The sequence below is a fragment of the Sus scrofa genome, chromosome 7 (assembly GCF_054392235.1).
Source record: "Sus scrofa isolate SSC_HxYL_T2T_F1_AM1 chromosome 7, Sscrofa_HxYL_maternal_Yorkshire_Landrace_v2.0, whole genome shotgun sequence".
NCBI classification, from domain to species: domain Eukaryota; kingdom Metazoa; phylum Chordata; class Mammalia; order Artiodactyla; family Suidae; genus Sus; species Sus scrofa.
In genome coordinates this window covers 114,746,267-114,770,947 of record NC_139389.1, presented here as the reverse complement: position 1 = coordinate 114,770,947, position 24,681 = coordinate 114,746,267, and the positions used below count along the sequence as shown (strand labels likewise).

The 24,681-nt window shown below is 34.5% G+C and overlaps 1 protein-coding gene across 27 annotated transcripts in view; it reads left to right on the top strand.

Annotated features, from left to right (window-relative positions):
- The window catches only part of CEP128 (centrosomal protein 128), a 414,256-nt gene that overhangs the window by 73,832 nt on the left and 315,743 nt on the right, over nucleotides 1-24,681 (top strand). For all 27 annotated transcript variants that reach the window (XR_014811239.1, XM_084969948.1, XM_084969954.1 and 24 more), the window contains one exon: nucleotides 21,545-21,631. Coding sequence is in view for 26 of the 27 variants with exons in the window: in XM_084969948.1 (XP_084826074.1) it covers nucleotides 21,545-21,631 (87 nt within the window). In the remaining variant the exon portion in view is untranslated. The remainder of the gene's footprint in view (nucleotides 1-21,544; nucleotides 21,632-24,681) is intronic.

Genomic DNA, 24,681 nt, shown 5'->3' with positions numbered 1-24,681 from the left:
TCTATCTGTCTTTGGAGAAATGTCTGTTTAGATCTTTTATCCATTTTTTGATCAGATTGTTTTTTTGGATATTGAACTGTATGAGCTGTTTGTGTATTTTGGAAATTAATCCCTTGTTGGTTGTATCATTTGCAAATATTTTCTCCCATTCTGTAAGTTGCCTTCATTTTGTTTATGGTTTCCTTTGTTATTCAAAAGGTTTTCAAGTTTAATTAGGTCCCATTTGTTTATTTTGCTTTTATTTCCATTTTGTGAAAGAGTGTACTGTCTGTGTTTTCCTCTAGGAATTTTAGAGTATCCTTTCTTATGGTTAGGTCTTTAATCCATTTTGTTTATTTTTGTATATGGTGTTAGAGAATGTTCTAATTTCATTCTGTTACAGGTAGCTGTCCTGTTTTCTCAGTACCATTCATATAACTGTTTTATTTTATTTGAGATTTAATGATTTTTATTTTTTTCCATTATAGCTGGTTTACAGTGTTCTGTCAGTTTTCTACTGTACAGCAAGGTGACCCAGTCACACATACATGTATACATTTTTTTTCTCACATTGTCATGTTCCATCATAAGTGACTAGATATAGTTCCCAGTGCTATACAGCATATAACTCTTTTAAATTTTGAATGGTTGTTCTAGTACTCTGAACTCTTTCTAATTGAATTCAAATATTCCTAAGCCTATAATCATCGGTTATTCCTTGTTGAACCATTGTGCAAACAAAGTGTTTAAGATACATTTGTCACATTACAAATTCTTTTTGATCAGACACTTGATAGTAGGGTAACTTTGATTACTTAAATTTAGTAGTATGAAGTAGAAATGATGGGTACTGGGGACCCGTTAGAGGTGTTCAGCTTTTAAGCCCAAATCAAAACTCTTTTGCAGGTTCAAATTTACCTAAAATTTAGATAACATTTCTAACTCTTGACTATGCCATTTTGGGAAATCCTGACATTTTTTTTTTTTCTTTTTTACTAACTCTTTCTTTTACATTGAATGTGATTTGTTCATCTTCACTTGAATTACGTAAAATGAAAAATGTGAAATAAATGCTGGGCATATATTTGAATATGTTTTTCAGAGCATGTTGTAGCATATTGGAATGCTAGTTCCCAGATGTACCTCACCAAGAATATTCTGTGCTTGCATATAACCTAAGGTGAATCAGCTCCCTTGAGGTGTAAAGGTACCTTATCGCGAAACACATGGGGCAGGCAAGGCATCAAATTTTAATAGAAGATAGTGAAAACTAGGTGAAAAATTCTGACACATTAGGTTAGGAGCTCAGCTCAGTGGTTTTCAGTCAGCTCTGCTGGAAAATAAGATTATTTGAGCCTCATCAATAAAATAAGAAAAATTGACAGATTTCCCCCCAATGTTTTCCTTCATCTTTTGGCATCTGTACCAATTGTAAAAAAAATGAATGAAGAAGTAGCTATGTATTCCTTCCCAGAAATTTTGTTGTGGCTCCAGAGATGCTAAGTAATATGGCTGCTTCAACTAAGAGAAGCCTTGGGTACTGTTTATTAATGTATTTAGTTTGGATTCATAAGGGAGAAGTTTCCACTGAAGCCAAGAATATTTTCCTGATGTCCTCTTAATAGCTTTAACATCTCCCTTGGGAATTCTGAGCCAGTTTAGAGAAGATTCTCATCTGGCAAATGTTCTAATGTGGGCTTGTTAACCCCTTCTCCCACTCTTCCTTTTGAGACTCTCCTGCTTGATTTGGTTCCCCTTCACTTTACCTTTCCAAAGCTAAATTGTGAAACTTATGCTCAGCCATTCACTTTACTGTCTTGTTCCCATAGTCAGTGCTTTCTTTTTTGTAGATATTCCCCACATTTTCACATATTTCAAAATGCTGTCTTCCCTTTCCCCATTGATATTATTAGATTCTTTTTATATAAGTGCCCATCAAATCACCTTCACAGTGACCATCCCAATAGCCTCCCTGGCTTTGAGAAAGAGCAGTGGAATTAATAAGTACATGAGGATTTCAAAACAAAACACAAGCTCAGTGGAAAGCTTAGAAGATGCACCTTATTTTCTCAATCCTTGGCATATGCATTCTAGAATTCAGTTCTTTGTCATCTCAGGTGACCACATGTGGTGTAATAGGCAGATAGTAACACAGGCAGGGTGACATGCAGGGTCCTCAGACTTCTAAGAGGCTGAAAGTACCGCATACCAGTGCACCTACAATGTGTACTACTAGGAAAATGTGTGTAATAAGGGAAAACATGAAAACTCCTGCTCTTTGTTCATTCTTTGTAGGGTGAGGTGGTATGCGAAGGAAGAATCTGGGCCTTGTTTTGAACCATACTTTTAATTCTTTTGATAGATCTTTATCCCACTGACTATTTTTCTGTTTCTTTTGTAAAGATGGCCTTTTTTTCTCCTCACTGTCTGGTTTCTGGTGATATGTATAATTTGAGGTGAGGTTTTAAAGTCTCAGGTTATTACTGTTGATTACCATTTTTTGATAAATTTTCTCTTTTAATTGTACTTGTTTTTAGCATTTAACATAGTATGGATTTAATAAATATTTGTTGAATGCATTAAGTAGTGATCATATTAATTAATTTAAATATATTGTTTTGATCTAATGACTAGTTTTATTTATCACATAGTTCTTTTAACATTTTTATTAAATATTTTGTATAAGAAGTACTTATATAATTTAAACAAATATATAACTGTTATCCGTGCTCATATAAACATTCTTTTTTATTTTTAAATTTCTCGAATTTTAATTTTTTTCTTTTTAGGGCTGCACTTGCAGCATGTGGAGGTTCCCAGGCTAGGGGTCGAATCATAGGTGCAGATGCTGGCCTATGCCGCAGCCATAGCAATGCCAGATCCGAACTTTGTCTGCAACCTACACCAAAGCCTGGTGGGAACACCAGATCCTTTAACTCACTGAGTGAGGCCAGGGATCAAACCCACATCCTCATGGATACTAGTCAACATTCTTAACCCACTGAGCCAACAGTAGGAACTCCCAACATTCTTTTGTTTTTAAATGCAGCTTTATTTGCTTGACTCATTCACCTGCTCCTCCCCCCAAACTCATTTGTTTCCCTCTCTTTTCTCATCATCAGTTATTACTCCCAGTCCCTAAAAAAGATGAACCAGTATGAATGACCTGAGTTAGATCTCTTATATTTTTCTTTGTGTTCTTAATTATTCTAGATGGTTGTGTGTCTCTGTATATACCTTTGCATATATAATTTTTTTGCTATGTTTTTATTTTAATAAAATGAAATCACACTACATATGTATTTCTTATTTCACCAGTACTTTCTGGAAATTCCTCCAACTAGCTGATGAGGTTCCAACTTAATCTTTTATTATCATGGACAGATCTTTTATTATAATACATATTATCAGATTACTATTTCAAAATGGTCTAAGTCTCCACATTTCTAGGTCAGCAAAACGTTGAGAGTGGCCTTTTTCCTTACATTCCTACCATCAGTAGTTGTTAAAATTCTTCTTAATTTTTGCCAAGTTTATGGCTATAAAGTATTACCTCCTTTTTGTGTTTATTTGCATTCCCTGATAATGAATTTGAGCATCTTTTCACATATTTGTTAGCGGTTTGCATTTGTATGCGTACAGATAGCTTATTTATAACTTATGCTTATTTAAAAATATTGGATTGAGTTTTCTTCTAGGAATTTAACTTTTTTAATGGCAGGAGGAAGGAATCTAATGAGTTGTCTCAGCATCATTTTTGAATAATGTCTTTTTTCCCTCTGATTTAAATGCCACTTCTATGGGGGTCTCTGTTGTTGCACAGTGGAAACGAATCTGACTGGTGTTCTGAGGACGTGGGTTCGATCCCTGGCCTCGCTTAGTGGGTTTGGGACCAGCATTGCTGTGAGCTGTGGTGTAGATCACAGATGCAGCTTGTGGCTCAGATCCTGCGTTGCCATGGCTGTGGTGTAGGCCAGCAGCTGTAGCTCCAGTTCAAGCCTTAGCTTGGGAACTTCCATGTGCCCTGGGTGCGGCCCTAAAAAGGCAAAAAAAAAAAAAAAAAGCCACTTCTTTTATATATTTTCTTGTGGTATCTGTCTGTTCTATATGCTTTGCTATTGATCTGTTTGTCTATTCCAGACTGTTACCATTTTGTTTTCATTATTAGCGCTTTCATTATATTTTGGTAAATGGTGATGAAAATCTCTTGTCATGTTCCATGAAAAATCTTGCTGGCATTTTTATTGTAATTGTGCTAAATATGTAGATTAATTTGAAGAGAAGGTGCTTTCTAATGTTCTTCAGTAATGTTTTATAATTGTCTGTATAAAGGTCTTGTACATCTTTTGTTAGACTTATTCCTAGATACCTTATCATTTTTCTTTTAATTGTGCATGGGATATTTATTTTATTGTACCTCTCATTGGTTATTTGTAGTGTATTGGAGTGCAGTTGGTTTTATATGTGGCTTTTTTATCTAACAGTTTTGCTTTATGATCTTATTAGTTCCTATAATTTGTTAGAAGCTTTACTGACATATTGTCTACTGTATAGATAATCATTATCATTTTAAATTAAAGGCAATTTAACCTTTAATTCTTTTTTTGTTGTGGTTTTATTGCACTAGCCGGAAACTCAAATGCAATATTTAATATTAGGAAAGATAGCAAAAATCCTTATTTTATTCTTTTTTTTTTTTTTTTTTTTTTGTCTTTTTAGGGCTGCACCTGTGGCATATGGAGGTTCCCAGACTGGGGCTCGAATTGGAGCTGTAGCTGCCGGCCTACGCCATAGCCATAGCAACTTGGAATGCCAGCTGTGTCTGCCACCCACAGCTCAGCCCATAGCAACACTGGATCCTTAACTCACTGAGCGAGGCCAGGGATCCAACCCATGTCCTCATGGATACTAGTTGGGTTCATTAACCGCTGAGTCATGACGGGGACTCCCCTTACTTCATTCTTATATTTTTGGAGATGCTTCTAAGGTGGTAACTACTCATTTTGAGTACTATCCTTTATCAGATTAGGAACATTGCCTTCTATCCCTAGGTTGCCAAAATAGGTTTGTTTTTTTTTTTTTTTTTAAATCACGAATGGGTTGTAAAATTTATCAAATTTATCAAATATTCTTGCTGCTGTAGTTCTGTGTCAGTATTTAAATACAGGGGACTCTATCAATAGATGCTGAGCTCTCCTTATATTCTTGAGAACTTTCTGTGGCCATAATGTATTATTTCTTCTGCATTGCTGAATTAATTTTCTAGTCTTTTCTTTAGAATTTTATATTTATGATTGAGATCAGTTGTAATTTTCTTTGCATTGCTCTTTTTGGTTTTGAATGCAAGGTTACATTAATTTCATAAAGTGAATTAGGTAGATTCCTTTTTTCTATTTCCTGGTTCTCTTTAAAGACGGATTGTCTATTTCTTGAATGTTTGTTAAAACTTACCCATGAAGTCGTTGGTACTTGTTATCTTTTTGGTGGCTAAGATTGTCAATTTCTTCAATTTTTTTTTTGGTTTATATAGCCTTTTTATTTTTAAAGTCAGTTTGGCAATTATTCATGAATTTATGTTATCCATTTTGTTGTGTTTTGAAATTAAAGAAGCAGTCATAGCCCTGCTTTTTTATTTTTTCAGTCTTTGAAGCTATATCCTTTTCCTTTTAATACTATTTTGTTCCTTTACTTTTTCCTTATTAGTCTTGCTATACATGATTACTTTGTTAGTTTTCATTTTCCCTAGCTTTGTTAATTACTTTATCAACTTCTGCTTTTAAATTTTTTTTAGTAATGTTTATTTTTAGGATGACTGTTTCATTTCTCAGACCTCTAAATTAAATGATTGACATTCTTTATAAAAATTTAATGCTATAAATTTATGAACAAATTACCCTATGTTTTGATTTTTTTTTTTTTTTTTGTCTTTTTTGTTTTTTTTAGGGCTGTACCCACGGTGCATGGAGGTTCCCAAGCTAGGGGTCAAATCAGAGCTATAGCTGACGGCCTACACCACAGTTATAGCAATGCGGGATTTGAGCTGTGTCTGCGACCTGCATCACAGCTAATGGTAATGCCAGATCCTTAACCCACTGAGCGAGGCCAGGGATCGAACCTGCGTCCTCATGGATACTAGTCAGATTCGTTTCCACTGAGCAACGATGGGAACTCCCTGATATCTTTTTTATAGTAGTTTATTTCTAAATCTTTTATGATTTTTATTATGATTTCTTCTGTAATTCATGGCTAATTTAGGAGTGCCTTTGAAATTTCCAAATATGGGCATCAGCTTATTTTTAAACTTTTAATTATTTATTTTTATATTAATTCCTTTGAAACTTGTTGAAACTTCTATTTGACCTAGTATCACTGTCAATTTCTTTTTTTATTAGTAAAAATATTAAACATATTCTGTTTTTTAATGTTTCTGTGTGACACTACAGATTATTCTAAGAAATATATTCCAGCCACAGTGATTTTCTCTTATTGTCTTGTTAGAACATTTTCCCTCTGACTCTCTGTGTAACTGATCCTTTTTCATCCTTCAGGTTTAATTGCCACCTCTTTAGAGAGGACTTCCCTTCCCCCTTTTCTAAAATAGCCCTTTTCTGTGCCATTGCTCCTTATCATGTCATATCACTTTATGTTTCAGTAGTACTTCATGTCACCAGTAATTGTAGTTTATTTGTTTACTTATTGTTCGTCTTCCCTGCTAGAGTCTTCCTCCACTGGCAGAAACTTTGTCCATCATGCCTGTTTCTGGGGCGTGTAGTACAGTGTTTATCACATGGCAGACATTCTGTGAATAGTTGTTGAAAGAATGAAAGCTGCTTTCAAATGTAAATAACCATTTAGCTGCATATAGCATTTTTGTTAAAATATTTTTCTTTTAAAGGTTTGTTTACATTGTGTTATTCTACTGCTTTTATTCTTGTAGAGAAGAAAATGCAGACCCATATATTTTAACTTCTTTGAAGTTTAATATGTAACAGTTTTAATGATTTAACCAAAATCACACAAACATTCTTCAAGAATTCAGACAATTAACATTAAATTTTAAATATTTCAGCTTTATAAAAGAACATTTTGATATTGTGAGGTTACTTTTTCAAGTTATATTGAAAATTTAGGACTGCTAGATTTCTGTCTTAGTGTCTAACAGACAGAAAAAACAATTAGAAATGCTCAGATACATGAAATCTAAAGCTAAGATCTCTTGAAATATTAATTATGGATTTTTGAAACGTTAATGTATCAATGAGGATGTGAATAAACTGGCATTTTATGTACTTGTTCCCATTATGGGTCAACAGCAGTGCTGATTCACTTGGGTTTGGGGACCTTGCAAATAACGGATGGAAAAGAGTTTTTAAGAGGCTTTGCAGGTACAGTTTTTTCTATTGTAATTTTCAAAATGTTTTTAGGGCAAGTTTTTTTTAAGGTTTTTCACATAATTTGCATTAACTGTTTCAAAGTTAGATGATAAAAATCATAAGATAAATAATTATTATGAAAGTACTACACGTTTTTGACCACTAGTCGTCAGTATTGAATCATCAATTGTGACCCTGCAGGCATTGTCTGTTAAAGTTGCTAAACTTTGTTGAAAAATGGTTATAGTATATACACATACCTCTTCTCTTAGGGCTTCTGAAAATACACTTGGCACAAACATTGTGACTGGAAAAATCTAATTATTTATTGATTGCTGTTTGAAAACTTAAAAACAATGTTGCTTTCCACTGTTGAAAAATAAAATATGACGTTGAGTATTACATATTAAGACATCTATTATATTTAGCAATAAATCTGTCATTTCTATGCCTTATTGTTAGAGTTTCTTCCATGCTTCCTATTCAGGGTGACAGTTCCTTTCTTCTTCTCCCTCCCTCTGAGGAGAAATCTTTTTATGTATAGAAAAACAGTTTGCAACTATAATTTGAAATGAGAGTTTATTTCACTAGAATCATATATTCTTATGCCCTTTTCCAAATTTCATATTTCTAAGCTGTATAGAAGTATCCCAAAGACATGTTCTCTAAACTTTTGTGTTATATAGATCTCAGACTGTTTCTCTTAATTATCACTTTTTCTCCTTCATAATCGCTGCCTTTTAACTCTGTTGTTCATCCAAGCCAGTTACGTTCATTTTTCACTGATGTCCTAATGCTTTTCTTCCTTTGGCTAGTCTTGTTTGTTTGCTTGTTTTTCTTTAGTTGATAGGAAATCTCTATTATAACTTCTTGAATTTCTAGTTAATTTATATTTCTATTCAGTACCCTGGATCCTTTTGTTTTTTTCTTTTTTAATTTATTTTTTGTCTTTTTAGGACCACACCCATGGCATATGAAGGTTCCCAGGCTACTGGTCGAATCGGAGCTGTAGCTGCTGGCTTGCACCACAGCCACAGCAACGCGGGATCTGAGCCACGTTTGCGGCCTACGCCACAGCTCACAGCAATACCGGATCCTTAACCCACTGAGCAAGGCCAGGGATCAAACCACGTCCTCATGGATACTAGTTGCGTTCGTCAACCACTGAGCCATGATGGGAACTCCTGTTCTTCTTTTTTAAATACTGAAGCTGTGGTTTTATTTATTGCTCAAAAAATGAGAAACTGCTTAGGTGTTTCTAACATATCTTTGTCCATATTATGGTCAAGTTAGTATAGTGTTTGTAGCTGTAGCCTTATTATGTAGTTGCTTAATGGGCCTCACATGGCAATAAGAAAGTTTTGCAGTTTTGTGTTTATTGTCTGAGATCCTGAAGCACTGCTTGCCATTGTCAGTCTTGGATGGGGATCAGATTAATGACGCTGTGATGCAGGCCACATTTGGTCTCTGGAGCTCCATTTGCTATTCCCCTCCTGACCTGTGAACTTGTACAGAAGATGCTAAATCTTAACATCTTTGTGAAGTTCATCACAATATGTAGAGCATATGATTTATTTCTTTGTAAAAAGATGGCTACTCATCTTGATAGTAAAATACCTTTAATTTTATATTAATAAAGTTTTGTTTCTTTCATATACTTACTTTTAATATTCCTCTCATTCTTCACATCCAGTTCATCATGAAATTGTCAGCTCTGTCTTGAAAATATTTTCTGAATTGATAACAATTCACCCCCTCTGTGGCTTCTCCTCTCATTTATCATCTTGTGATTATTATCTCTCACTTGGGCTAGTGCAGTAGCCTCCTTGCCTCCTTGCTTCCATTCTTGCCATCTTACAGTCTTTTCCCCATAGAATCAGATAATCTTTCTTTAAAATCGTTCAGTGGTTTCTTTAACCTATTCAGAAAGGAATTTAAACTCCCCAGCCTATAAGGCCCCTCTGATATGTTCTCTGCCTGCCCTCTTACCCTGATTTTCTATCATTCTTCCATTTGCCTACTTTTGGCCAACTACATTGGCCTTGCTTTTCCATGGACATGCCAGGCACCCTCCTGCTTCTGGATATTTACACTGTCCATTCCCAGAGCCAGGGATTTTCAACTTGGAAAACAGTTGCTTTGTTTATGCCTCATCTCATTCAGAATTCCTCCTCACAAAGGCCTTAGTAACTATCCTAGATAATACACCCCTTTTCCACTCCAGAGCTCCTTACACTGCTGTATTTTTTTCTATATAACACTTTTCTTTACTTGTCATCTGTATGCCATCTCTCCCCCACTGAGCAGAATGTAGTCTTCAAGAAGGGAGGTAATTAGTCTATTTGCTCATTGCTGTCTCTCCAACACATAGAGCAATGTCTGGTGTAGAACAGTGGCCTGGAATGAGTGAATGAATGAATGAATGACTATTACATGCTATGTAGTCAGAACTATACATAGTAAAATATTCACTTGGCCAATACCGTCGATTTCCTGCTCTGTGCTAAGTGTTGTTCTGGGGACTGGGGATTTAAAGATACTTAAAATGCTATATTGTTCTTTAGGGCTCCTGCTTTAGTTGAGAAAATGGAAATGTTAATCACTGTCATTCAATAAATGTGTTATTTTATTTTTGCATAGGCTCCAGAGTAGCCCAAAGAGGAAACAGTTACCCCTTCTTGGCCCTTTGGGAAAATTTAGATGAAAGAGATGGCATTTTTACTGAGATTGTGCATTTTCAAATAATTTTAGGCAATTCTTTTATGAATATGATTCTAACCCCATTGCTTATTGCTACATAATAAGCACTTTCCCAGTCTGTGACTGCAATAGTTATTTAAATTTGGACATGTTATAGTCTTGATTGACAACATTGCTCTGTCTTCTCATTTTATGCCATTGGAATTATTTTCTTCCCTCTTTTATGTTTGTTAACTGTGGATTACTTATTTCTTTTTCTTCACTTTTTTTTTCTTTTTTAAACACTTTTTTTTTTTTTTTTTTTTGGTAAGGTAATGAAAAAACTGTTAATGCCAACATGCTGAAAGCAAAGAAATAGATGGAAAAGGGAGATTGGCTGTTAACAGGATTTGTTTTCCAAAGCTGGTTGAACAATATTTGGTGCATCTTGAGACGTGCAGGTCCTAGACATATCATGTTCTTTAGTCTTCTTAGCCTTTTTCTTGATTTCCTTCCTTGCCTACCATGCCCACCCACACTCTTATTTATGTATAGCTGGCTGGATTAAAGAATCTTCCATTTTGGTAGCAGTTTTAAGAGGCCTACTATTTGGTATTAATAAGACAAAAGTTAAAAGTTTAGAGGTGTATTTCACTTCAGAGAAGAGGTAACATGTCAACTGTTCACATGCTGGTTAGGGCCTTTGGATTCCTTTGAAGGGTGCAGTTCTATGAGGTGATGTGTGGATGTCAGTTGTCCTGCAATTCATATAATCTCATTTCTATATAATTAACACATGTCATATCTTCTTAGGCATGTACTTTATTAAAAAGTATTACCTAAGGCCATTAGTTATTACATGCTTGTAATGTACTTTCTACCCTCTTTCATCTCCTCATTTCAACTATTTTTCTCCAAAATTCTCCCATGTATACAAACTTATGTTTTTTTATTAATCAAGTGTTTTTGGATAATGTATGTTTTTCAGGGTTGGTCACTTCACTTGTAGTTTCCTTGGTCCTAACCTCATTTCATCTCTTTTTCTCCAAAATTCTCCCATGTATACGAACTTACATTTTTTTTTATTAATCAAGTGTTTTTGGATAATGTATGTTTTTCAGGGTTGGTCACTTCACTTGTAGTTTCCTTGGTCCTAACCTCACTGAAGTTAGTCCTCATGCAGTTTTTTGTTTCTCTCTCTCTCTTTTTTTTTCCCTGATTGTTTTACTCTCTAGGTTCTTGAAGAGTCACTACTAATTCTTTTATGGACATTGTTGTCTCTGACTCATTATTTCACCTATTCTTTAAATATATGCATAGGTGTTCATGTAAAGTGCCTCAAATTCTATTTGGAAATAGTTTAGGTTTACATTATGAATAAATACTCATATTGCTTCTGTGCATTGCATTTAAGTCTGACATATATTTTATGTTGATAGTACATATGACCAGATCTCAAAGTGTTTTTTAATCACATTTGTTTTGCTATGTGTGCTTATTTTTTCTCACTAATATTGTCATTCTAAATTTTAACAAATAAGGCTAGCATGAATCTGTGTGAGTCCCTTTGTGTAGGGACCATATGCAGATAGACATTTAATGCTGTTAATGCTATGATGATGATGAAAAATTTTTGTGCTCTTATTGACTGAACAGCTGCCTGACAATAGACTGAGACTTTCTGAGTGCAGGACTTGTTTAATTTCTACTTTATGCTTTTCTTGAAGAGTGGAATGTTTCCATCTACATTTTCAGACCATCTGTTTATAAAGCCCTTTTCCATCTTTATCAATTAATATTTATTGGGCAACTACTGAGTACACAGTCATATTGTGCAAACAAAGATGACTCAGGTACAGATAGGCTTATTCATAGATTTGGTACTGTTTTATTTTGATTAGAAAACAGTAAAAAAACAAAAAAGAAAAAAAAACCCAAAGGCATAAAATAATATCCTCTAACTCTGAACAATGAAAGATGTTGTAAATTTACAGGACATTCTGCTTAAATACATAGAAAATATGAGAAATTATAAATTAAATTTCCATTATTATCTGTGTTCTTCTATTTGTCAACAGTTCAAATTCCATGGTTTTGCGTTTACAAGGTCAAATGAAGTACTATCATATTGCTCTGGGATTTCTACTAAAGCTATGAGTCTCTTTTTTGAGAGGAAACTACTTGGATAAAAGCAGACCCTCCACTAAGAGCGTTTGCTTTTTGATTTTGAAGGAAATCCTGGAAAGTGCACTTGTTGGACTCACATTTAACTTTACTTGCAAGATTTTTATTAAGTAAAAGATTGCATAAAAATAAAGTCCATTCCAGTAAAAACAATGGCATTTAGGGGAATAATACTCATTAGCATTGTTGCTTTTGAATTAAAGAAGTCAAAGGACTTATATGTCTTTTCAGCATACCAACTTTGTGGGCAGTAATTAAGGTTTTGCTTTGCCGATTGACAAATTTAATAACATTTGAAGAATGAAATCCTGACACTAGTCAATAGGGGTTTTACTTTTGAGTTATTTTTATAGTCATGGTAGTGGATTTTTGCTGATTCATCCATGGTCTCTGGCCTACTTAGTCTTCCATGTGGCCTTTGGCTCAGATTTAGAGTAGACTGTGGTCATGGAAGAGAGCAAAGGGAATTGGCTCTCATGGTGATTGAACCTATGACCTTGGTTGGCTTCATTAGCACAGGGTGCCCTAACCCCTTACAGACTCCATAAGTATGGACATAGTAGAACCCTTAAGTTTATTTATTTGTTTAGGTGAACAGGTCAGTAATATGTACTCATCTATCCTATCACAATAATTCCTATAAAAACTCATTCTTTGGACTTCTGAAATAATAAACACCTTATCATAAGAAGGGGAAAAAAGAGAAGGAAAGATACCTAGGCCATTCTCAAAGAAAAGTATTGAGTTTTAGGTTTCAAAACCTCAGGTGTCTTTAAAGAACATTATTTAGGATTACAGTTACCATCCGAGGTAATACCAATGTACTTACCTACTGATAAATCTTACTTAACTACCTGATACTTTATATTACTTTGCCCTTTGAAAAACAGGAATGTTATCATCTTGTGACTCCACTCACTTTGTGTTTACTACTTCCATCTGGAACATAAGTGTAATTCAATTGTCAGCAAGTTTTTAGAGTCTCCCTTTGATATCCCTCAAATCTGTATGGTTTTATAATGGTAAGGAAGAATATTGGATTCTCTTTGGACTTCTATCACCCTGACCTACTTTCACTTATTAAGCTGTTTTCGAATTGTAGGTGTTGGTACAGAATTTTTGTTCCTTCGTTATTGCTAAAAAGTAGTTTTTGGGAGCTTATCTATTTATTTATTTATTGTCTTTTTGCCTTTTCTAGGGCCGCTCCTGTGGCATATGGAGGTTCCCAGGCTAGGGGTCTAATCAGAGCTATAGCCACTGGCCTACGCCAGAGCCACATCAAAGCGGGATCTGAGCCGTGTCTGCAACCTACACCATGGCTTACAGCAACACTGGATCTTTAACCCGATGAGCAAGGCCAGGGATCGAACCTGCAACCTCATGGTTCCTAGTCGGATTCGTTAACCACTGCGCCATGACGGGAACTCCTGGGGCCAATTTAATATCCACTTAGCTACTTTTGAGTTAGATATTGGTTCAGGGATTTAGAATATGAATGTATTGTTTTCTGCCTTGAAAAGTAACTTAATTTTTTTTTTTTTTTGTTTTGGTTTTTGTTGGCACAGATAATCCCCAACTGGATGAATTTAAAGGCTAAAATTTTCCATGACTTTAGCTAGTTTTCTTGTGGGAGGAATCTCTAACGATTTAGGAAAAAACAAAATTTAGAAATTCGCAGAACTTGACAGAATAAAATCTGTGTTAATTGAAATGATAGTAGTAGTTATGAGCAATGAAATCATGCTGTATTATACATATACATTTCATTTCATAATATATATTTTTCTGTCAATGTTTGATGATTTTAGAGCTGATTTAGGTTTCCAAAAGAGAGCTTTGGAAATAGACACCAGATCTTCATTTTTTTGAAAAAAACTCTAGTTAAATCAGGTTCCCATTATAGTGTTTTACACATATTGAGTAATGTTTTTTCTTAATTTGAAATACAACGTCTTAGAGAACAGACTTGTGGTTTGCCAAGGGAGAAGAGAGAGGGAGTGGAATGAACTGGGGGCTTGGGGTTAGTAAATGCGAACTATTACATTTAGAATGGATAAACAACGTCCTACTGTATAGCATAGAGAGTTATATCCAATCTCCTGGGATAACGATGATAGAAAAGAATATAAAAAAGAATGTACATATGTGTATAACTGAGTCACTTTGCTGTGCAGCAGAAATTGGCACAAGATTGTAAATGAGTTATACTTTAGTAAAAAAATTAATTTAGAAAAAGGACAGCAAAACGTTGGATGTCAAATGTTTTAAAAAGAGCAACAAATGTGATTTACAGGGCAAAAAAATTATGTCTTTAAAACTATTTAATTTTTTAATACATAAATATAACTATAATTTATGGCTCATGTGGTCTAATTTGGATCATTATATTGTGAAGCTTAAAATATTGGTAATTTTTATTTTGTGTCTACATGAAAAATTTAATTATAAAAAAAGATGACTTATGAAGTCATGAAAAGATGAAACTGAAAGACATTTTACTAAGTGAAAGAAGCTAATTTGAAAAGATTATATACTGTATGATTCCAACTACATGACATTCTGGGGAAAAAAATATGGAGATTGGTGAAGAATTGGTTGTTACCTGGAATTGCGGTAGCGAGGGGAAAGATGACTAGGTGGAGCACAAGATTTTTAGGACATGAAAATACCCTGAGTGATACTTTAATAATGGGAACGTGTCATTTTACATTTGTTCAAAGCCACTGAATATACATCAGCAAGAGTGAGCTCTAATGTAAACCATAGACTGTGGATGATTATGATGTATCAAGCCTTTAAAAAATATGTATATATAAAGAGCAGATATCTTTACAATTCTCAATAACATGATCTCTTCATCCTTTATGGTTCCTGGGGAAAAAAATCAGACTTAAAAGTTTGTACTTTTAATGGAATATTACAGACGTATTGTTCGATATGAGCACAGACTTGTTTTTCTATAGTCCTGTTGGTTTACCAGTGAATCATCTACATGGTCTTGCCCTTGTGACCAAAAGCATGCAGTTGTAGCACTGCTGAGTGATTGGGATGAGACACGATAGCTTATGTTCATAATTTTTTTTTTTTTTTTGGTGGAAATTTCAGTGGCCTGTGTGGGAGTTAACATGTGACCTTTATTTCATTCCAACTCCATCATTCTTACCCAAGCTTGCTGGTCCATTTAAAAAAGACAAAGGGCCTTTAATTCCCTATTTGTTCTACATTTTTGAGTGTGTTATTTTTTTAGAGCCTCGTGATAAACATGCCTATTGTCAGAGTTGTGGGAGTTTTTATGGTCAGATGAGATGTCTACAAACATTTTGTTTTTCTCCTTTCCCCTACTCTTTCAAAGGAAAGCCTGCATTTTTTTTTTTTTTTAAATATGTGACTGTGAGAATTCAGAATCATCTACCTTTAAAGAACTGCAGTAGTATAATACTCAATATGTTAGTCTTTTTAATGGAAATAAGCACACTTAAGGAAAAGAAGAAAACTTGTTATTAAAGATTTAAATGTGCCCCAGGGACCCTTTATTAAGGCTTACTGTTGTTGCTGTGATCCTAAACATGTAAAAGACAGTCTGAATCCAGGAGCAGGGCACATGATAACTTTATAGTTAAACTGCTTGTAAGAAAAAACAAGCTTTAAAGGGCAAAATAACACAGTAATAGAAATTCATTGGCATGTTTTTTTTTTTTTTTCTTTTTATAACTGCTTTTACTGGGTCAGTTTTAATGTAATTCTAAGTTGCTTGATCTTAGTCAAATGGAGAAGAAATTCAGTGCAGCCTTACAAACTACAAAAAAAAATAAAAAAGATAGTAAATAAGTTAAAGTTTGTTCTTAATGTTTAAGGAAATGACTTGTAGTTTTGATTTAATTTTAAAGCAATCTCCCATTGACTGTTACCTGTGTTTTTGAAATTTAAAGCACATTAATATATATTTACTAGGTCTTAAAAGTTAGATTTTCTTGTCTTTCATTTCAAACTAAATAATGTAGAAAATAGATTCAATGTTCTGGGCTAGAATATTGCTTGTGTATTTACTTGTTTAATGGCTTATGTTGTATAGGAAGCGGAAATAATGTTTAAAATGAATGACATTTCAAAATGATATGGTAATTTGCTTTGGATTGTTCCTCAGTAACTCAATTTTGCTCCTCCACTGAAAAAAATAGAATTTAGGTTCTCATTGCCTAAGTAATTTTAGAATAAAAGGAGAAATTGAAAAAAAAAGGGGGGTATTAAATAACATTTTGAGCACTAGGTAGAGCTACAATAGAAAAATATATTATTTTGTAAAAGTGACATTATAAATAACTGGCCAGATGTTGAAGGTAGAAATTAAGGAAGAGAAGAAATTTTACTGCATATTCTTAGACATTCAAGAGAATTAGATGTTCTTTTTTTTTTTCAACTAGTTCATATGGAAATTCAAATTAAAAATAGTTGAATTTCAGGAGAATTATGTTTTATAGGGTAAAAACATGTACTAGAAAATACAGTATGGTTAATGTTCAGTTTATTGGTTTTTTATTTTCACATCAAGTAAAATTACTAATATTTACACTAATTATAAGAAATAAAGATTAAATATCTCTTAGTATCAGAATGAAAATAATTATTTCCCAACCCTCCTTTAAGGGGAATGGATCCTGATAACTGATAGATCTTTTTGTTATAGGGTAGCAAAAGTAGGGGTGTTGGGCATGGTAATTAGTAAAGGTATTCAAAACAGAATTGAAATAGAGGCAAATTGCTCTGCTTAATTCAGAGAAGAAGGTCAGGAGGCCTGTGGGGAAGGTCTAGGAGCTGCAAAGAAACCAAACAATGAGGCTGAATAAGATTCCAGGGAACAGGGATCAGGAGAATTCCTGGTTAGTGGAGTAGCCCAGGAGAATTAGGATTGGTGGAAACTTGATGAGTGTGCTCCATCCACCGGTAGTTTGATGCAGAAAAATTCATAGGCCAAAAAAGGACTGATAATGCTATATAGTTGGTTGATTTTGAGCTAAAATTTGTGGGTGAAACTTTAAGGATAGTTTCATAGCCTCTAAGTACCAAAATATTTTCTCATTACTTTAGTGGTTTTACCATATTTCCACATATTCTTTGATATTCTCCTTTTAGGAGGTGGAGGAGCTTAATTCTTCTCCCTTTGAGTGTGGGCTAGATTTAATGACTTGTTTCTAACAAATAGCCTGGAAAGGAAAGAATACTGACTTTATGGCAGGGAGATTCGGCAGATGCCACCCAACTTTAATCATGTGATTAAGGATAACATCACTAGACCTGAGTCATGCTGATATCATGTACCTACAGTGTGTTGCACTGAGAAGGGCACTTACCTCTGTGGTATTCTGCTCCCAAATTTATGAGCCTTGTCTAATCATAAGAAGTCATCAGAGAAACCAATATTGAGGGACATTCTACAAAATACCTAAATTGAAGATACCTGAAGTATCTCTTCAAAAATGTTGAGACAGTAAAAAAAAGGAAAGATTGAGAAACTTTTCCAGATTAGAGAACATAGACAAGCTGCTGTGCGGTATCCTATACTGAGTCTTAGAACAAAAAAGAATATTTGATAATTGAATAAAGTCTGTAGTTTAATGATTTTGTAACAGTGTTAATATCTTAGTTTTGATAAAACTACTGTGGTTATGTAAGATGTCAATTTTAGGGAAAGCTAGGTGAAAGGTATCTGATCTATCTTTACAACTGTTCTGTAAATCTAAATTTTTCAGAAAAAACCTCTTAAACCCATTCAAAGGATGTTTTTCTAGAGAAAAGACTAAAATGATAACTTGTGAAAACAGGAAAGGGCTGTTAACTCTCTGACCTAAATTCCCAAATAAATGTTTATTTTCTAGCATCACTATACCAATAATTGTTGTTTTTCTGGAAAGAGAAACAGCTTGGCGCTTGAGAAAATGTGGTTAAGAAAGATGGGAGAAATTGGGAACACTTTCATGTATGTGATGAACAGAGTTGGCCAGTTGCAAAGTGAAGTTGTTTTTCAGAGATTATATATTTTTTTCTTTTTTCCTTTTTTTTTTTTTTTTTTTTAGGGCTGCACCTGCTGCTATGAAAGTTCCCAGGCTAGGGGTTGAATCAAAACTGCAGCTGCCAGCTTATGCCATAGCCACAGCAACACTGGAGCCTACATCAAAGCTGGCAGCAATGCTGGATCCTTACCCCACTGAGCGAGGCCAGGGATCAAACCTGCATCCTCATGGATACTAGTCGGGTTCTTAACCCGCTGAGCTACAACAGTAACTCCATTATTCAGAGATTATAAAGGGATATTTATTCATCTTTCAATAACATATGTTTACCACCTAAATTGTGCCAAGTACTGTGTTACAAATAAAATGTGACTATGACAAGATGATGCCCTTGGCCTTTTGAAGTTTACAACATAGTGACACCAAAGCTTTTGTATTACTCTTTGGAAATGTAAGCCTCTGGATAAACAAGGATTATTTTGAATGTCTAAGAAAGTAAAAATAAGCATATAAATGAATTAAACATTTATAATGCTAAAATATAAAATATGTAAATACTCGGGAAATGTTAATATATCTTTCTTTTTGTTGTTGTTGTTGTTGTAAAATGAATAGGATTTTTAAAATATAAGGTTTGGCACTCATGAGAAAGAGACAGAAATGGATTAATTCCAGTTAGTAAAATGGAAAATTTTCTTCGCTGGAGAATATTTGGGGTTTAAATTCTTAAGTAAGTTAAACTCCGAGTTGCAGCGTGAAGTTAAATCAAATTTTAAAGGCTTCATGGGTGAGTCCTTCTGTTTCTCTTACCTCAGTAAGCAGAGGACAGTGGTGGAAACAATCCGGAACATGAAGAGATGCGCAAAATCACATTGGAAGTGTCTTAGCAACTGCTGGTTGAAGGTTTCAGAGTCTTCTGAGTTAGATTTTGAGTTTGACTTTGGAAGTGAATGGCTCTTATATTTGGGACAAGCCTGTCTTATTTGAAGTTGTTTATGGCCTCAAGTGGTGTCACCTGGCTTGGGTGAGCCTTCATTGCAAACTCATTTGGAGTGGCTTCTGCTCAAGAGTTTGAATCCAGAAGGGGAGCCTGACTATTTATAGTTTGATGAATATCAGCTGCCTGAAGAAGTCTTCCTCATAACCTCCCCTCTATGGAAAAGCCCAGGCTGGTTTTTATTTTATTTTATTTTTATTTCTCCTTTCCTTCTCCCCACCCCCACTTCAGGTGTCTCAGTCTAACCAGACTGAGAAGACATGGGAAGAATAAAGATGCCAGCAGTAATTTTCACTTTTCTAGGATAATTTTGTTCAGGAAAAATTTATAAACACATTCCACCAGGTAAAATTGAATAAATTATACATACAAAATTTAAGATTGCTACAAATTCCATTTACTCTACAATGAAGAGGAAATATCAAACATCAAAATCATTTGATAACTACCTGAAAGGCATTATGATTTGTAATACTTTATCAGTTGTTAACAATTTAGTGATCATAATGGTTGTTTTTTATTGTACATTTTAATGCTTTAGAAGTATCAAATTATTTATTCTTCATATCTACCCTACAAGCCTGATATTATTATTTCATCATGGGGAGGCAGTGCCATTCATTGGTTAAGAGGCAGACATCCTGAGTCTATGTCCTCTCTTTGTCATGAACTAGGTGCATGACCTTGGACAAATTATTCAACTCCTTATAAGCCAGCTTCCATCTCAATAAAATGGGCTTAATAATAACTTATGGAATTATTATAGAGATTAAATGTATATATTCAATATATGTAATGTATTTATTTAATATATATAAGAAGAAGAATACCCGGACATTATTTTATAATATAGTATATAGTTTACTATATAATATAGTTTACTATAGTTTCACAGTAATCACTATAAAAGTGTCATTATTATTATTATATTATGTATACTCAAACCAAAATTATTATTTATGTTGATGCTGTCTCTCTGCTTTTTACTTAATTGTTTATTAGTGAGAGTAGTATCCATGAGGCAGGAGTTGTAATCTCATGTCTATGGGGCTGAGGTTATTAATATATATCCATATATTAGTAGCCTATAGCACAGTGCTGGGCACATAGTAAATGCAGTTTGGAGATAATTGTTGGATACATGAGTTTCTGAAATTAGAATGTGACTGATTATACTTACATTAAAACAGTTTTAGCATGTTTTGCTTTTTGACTAAAAATAGTTTTTCTATTGACTGTCATAGATCTTGTTGGAAAAGCCTTCTGGAAATTTGGCTTTTCTCAATTTGGATGGCCTCTACACATACACCTTTTAAAGTCTAAATGCTAAAATTGTCAAAAAATTTTTTGAACAAATGGAATGTCTTTTAGATGTTATGAAAGATTGCTCTTAGTATATTTTTTTCCTTAAGTTTAATTTTAACATAGAAACAAACCAAAACAAACACATTTGTGGTTAACTTTTGAAATTTGTATTTCCTTTAAGTTCTTTTTTTTTCATTTTATTGAAGACAAAAATTTAGAAAAGAATACTTTTTTTGCTCTGCGTTAAGTATGGTTTGAAGAGCTAGTTATATGTTGTGATAAAATATCACATATGTATTAAAGATGTGGAGTTCCTGTCGTGGCTCAGTGGTTAACGGATCTGACTAGGAACCATGAGGTTGCGGGTTCGATCCCTGGCCTTGCTCAGTGGATTAAGGATCTGCCTTTGCCATGAGCTGTGGTGTAGGTTGCAGACAAGACTCCTATCCCACGTTGCTGTGGCTCTGGCGTAGGCCGGCGGCTGCAGCTCCGATTTGACCCCTAGCCTGGGAACCTCCATATACTGTGGGAGTGGCCCAAGAAAAGGCAAAAAGACAAAAAAAAAAAAAAAAAAAAAAAAGATGTGACAAGCATGTTTCTATCTCAATGAGATATTTTTTCAGAGTTTGAAAAACTCATGAACTAGTTTTTAGTATTGTGTTGAAATAGTTGAGCAGATAATGTAAATTTTAAATATTGTTATTTAGATAGGCAGTGAAATTTGTTCCTAAGAAAACTGTTAGCTGTCAAACCTGTCTACATGTGTTACACAATTCCCAAAGATGGGTAAGAGTGGAATTTAGTGGAACTTGATTAGGTAGATTGGGAAGTTGTCTATATTTGAATCCCCAATAAACGATCTTAGGACTTTAGCGAATGAGCTGGTTGTAATTCCTGTGACTATTTCGTACAACTCATGATCATCTTCCTCAGCCTTTTTTTAAAAAAGTAAATCCTGGTAATGTCTTTCAGTTTTGTATGTATTTTGGAATAATACTTATTTTCCCACCTCTTTTAAGGCATTGAAGAAACAAGAAGCTAAAGCTGATGAGAATGAGGAAGTAATGAAAAATAAGCTAAGACAGACTGAAACTGAGAAGAGTAAAGTAAGATTTTGAAAATTATCTTTCAAGGAGCCATGCTGTTTGGGGCCAGTGATATTCATTGAGTGCCTTAAAATGCGTCCCTGAGGTCATATGTTAGAATGCAGTGAAGCCTTTGTGCTTTGAGTTGGAGTCACTTGAAGGCTCTGTCATCCTCTGCTACTTGTTCTTGGAGAGATTCACAATTCATTTGCTACCTTGTCTTCTGGCCACTCTCCTTTTCTAGAGGCAAATTAAACATGACTATTTCTTGCTGGAGAACATTTAAAGACTTGTTGTTTAAAAGCTGGGCATTTTGGATATATTCATTTCCATTATAGAAGATAGGAATAGTTAGCAGCCTAGTTATGAAGAGTCCTCTATTCTCATTAAATATTAAGGACCTTTCATATATGTTCATATCTGTGAATCTATGGAGTCTAGCACTTTATAGCTAGAAAGTAATTCAGAGGGCAAACAACTCTTCTCCATTTGTGAATGAGTAAATTTAAGGATGAGCCCAAGGTGGTGAATGATAACATGAATATTTGCCTCTGATGTAATGTTCTTTACTTCATATCACCTTTTCTGTCTCCCATCACCTCCTTTATTTTATTTTACCAACCTATGTAGTTAAATGATGTGTCCATGCTGCCTTCATGGTGATAAGGTATGTCAGGTCATCAAGTTTTCCCTTTGGAAGTTGAGACTTGCTAGTATTACCCAGAGATCATGACCATTAATAGATTTTAAAACCATATATTTTACAATTGACTCTTCAGTATTGGGGGTTTAGGAGCCCTGACCCTCTCTCTGTAATAAAAAATCTGAGTAAAACATATAGTTGGGGAATTTCCTTCGTGGCTCAGTGGTTAACGAACCCAACTAGGATTCATGAGGAGGTTTGATCCCTGGTCTCGCGTTCTCAGTTAAGGAACTGGTGTTGCCGTGAGCTGTGGTGTAGGTCGCAGATGCAGCTCAGATCCCATGTTGCTGTGGCTGTGGCAAAGGCCGGCAGCTGTAGCTCTGATTCAACCCCTAGCCTGGAAACTTCTGTATGCCAGAAGTGCACCCCCTAAAATGCAAAAAGAAAACCCAACAAAAAACCCACAAAACATGTAGTTGGCCCTCCATATTTACAGTTTTTCCCTAGCCACAGTTACCCATTTGTGAATTCTACAACCTTGGGATCCTATAGTACTATAATTTACTATTGAAAAATCTGTGTATGAGTGGGCTTGTGCAGTTCAAACCTATGTTGTCAACTGTACTTTTTAAAATATGTGATATTTCTGAGCTGCATGTATGGTTTTAAAAAAACTATATAGCTGATTAACAATTATTTTGAAATAATAATAGATTCATAAGGTATTGCAAAACAAAATGCATCTTGTGCCCCGACCCAGTTATTATCGATGATAATGTTTTCTATAATTGCCATCCAAAATCAAAACCAGGAAATTGATCCTGTTACAATGTACAGATCTTAAGCAGATTTCCACCAGCTTTATGTACATTCACTTGTGTATTCAGTTTGTGTTTGTGTATGTGTGTGTGTGTACTTGTATTCAATTTTATCTCATGGCTCTCAGTCTTATCACTGCCACAGTTTCAAAATACAGATCCATCACTACAGTATCCCTTGTGCTACTTCTTACTAGCCACACCTACCACATGTACAATTTTTGAAGGACTAATATACAGATTGATAGTAGTTTGTTCAAATGAAAAGATGATTTAGGATAGCTATTACAAATTGAAGCACTTAATAACATCTTAGTATAAATTGTGATTTCACAAAACAACCTTACTGTTACAAAGTGCAAACAAGTCCAGCATATAGAAGCTCTGGATTTTCAACAAAGTTGTGTCCCATCTTGGGGAGGAAAAATAATTTTCCCTCTACTCTTCTAGGTTCTTTGCCTGATCTAATAATTAAATTGACATAAAACAGATTAACAGGAGAAAAACAAATTTGCTTTTGTATATGTGGGAGCTCCATAAAAATATGAGACTCAAAGGCAACCAGGCAATTGAAAGCTTAACAGTCGCCCTTATAGGAACCCAAAAAGGGTTTAGCTAAGGAAAGGAATTGGGGCCTGGGACATGAAAAGCGAGGAAGACAGTTCACAGGAAAATGAGAAGAGCATGTTGTTTGGTAAATAAATGTTTGCCTTGCCATGCAGATGGTCTTTCAGATATAGAAAGTTATCTTTGGTAATAGCTACCTTCCTGGTATAGACTCCCTTTTAAAATTTTTTTATGCATTTAAGGGAAAGGTAAAAAGCTTTTCCTGAGTCTCCTGGGTTTTGATTGCCATCAGCTCAGAATAGTACTTATACCAAAGAGGCATATTTTGGGATACTAGCAAGTCTCAACTGCTCCCCTTCACTTCATGTTGTAGTTTTCAACTTAAAGTCAGCTTGGCACATTCAGGCTTCGTAGGGTATATAGTCACCTAACTGGCACATTTTCTGTGGATATTTATCTGATGGCAGTATTAATAGGGAAATTATAAATATCTTATTCTGAACTGAGATATTTGAAAATTTTAGGAATATAATGACTTTTGGTAGTAGTATAGGATTTTTTTTTCTTTCTTTTTGTTAAGGTCGCACCTGAGGCACATGGAAGTTCCCAGGCTAGGGGTGGAATTGGAGCTGTAGCTGCCAGCCTACACCACAGGCACAGCAGTGCAGGATCTGAGCTGTGTGTTCACCCTATACCACAGCTCATGGCAGGGCCATGGGATCCTTAACCCACTGAGCATGGCCAGGGATCGAACCCACTTTCACAGGGATACTAGTTGGGTTCTTTACCACTGAGCTACAGTGGTAACTCCAGGAGTATAGGATATTAAGAATAAAAAAAAATCATCAGTTGGATGAACTATGCCTGTAGTCATTGAGTCTGAAATTTTTATTCTAATTTAGTTCATACAATACTATATATAGTAATTTAAAGAAAAAAATGCTTTAGAATTTACATTATAATGATTTAGAACTGAGAGGATCTCAGAAATTTTCAAATATAAAATCCTTATTTTTAGAGATGACAGGAGACCTAAGGAAAAG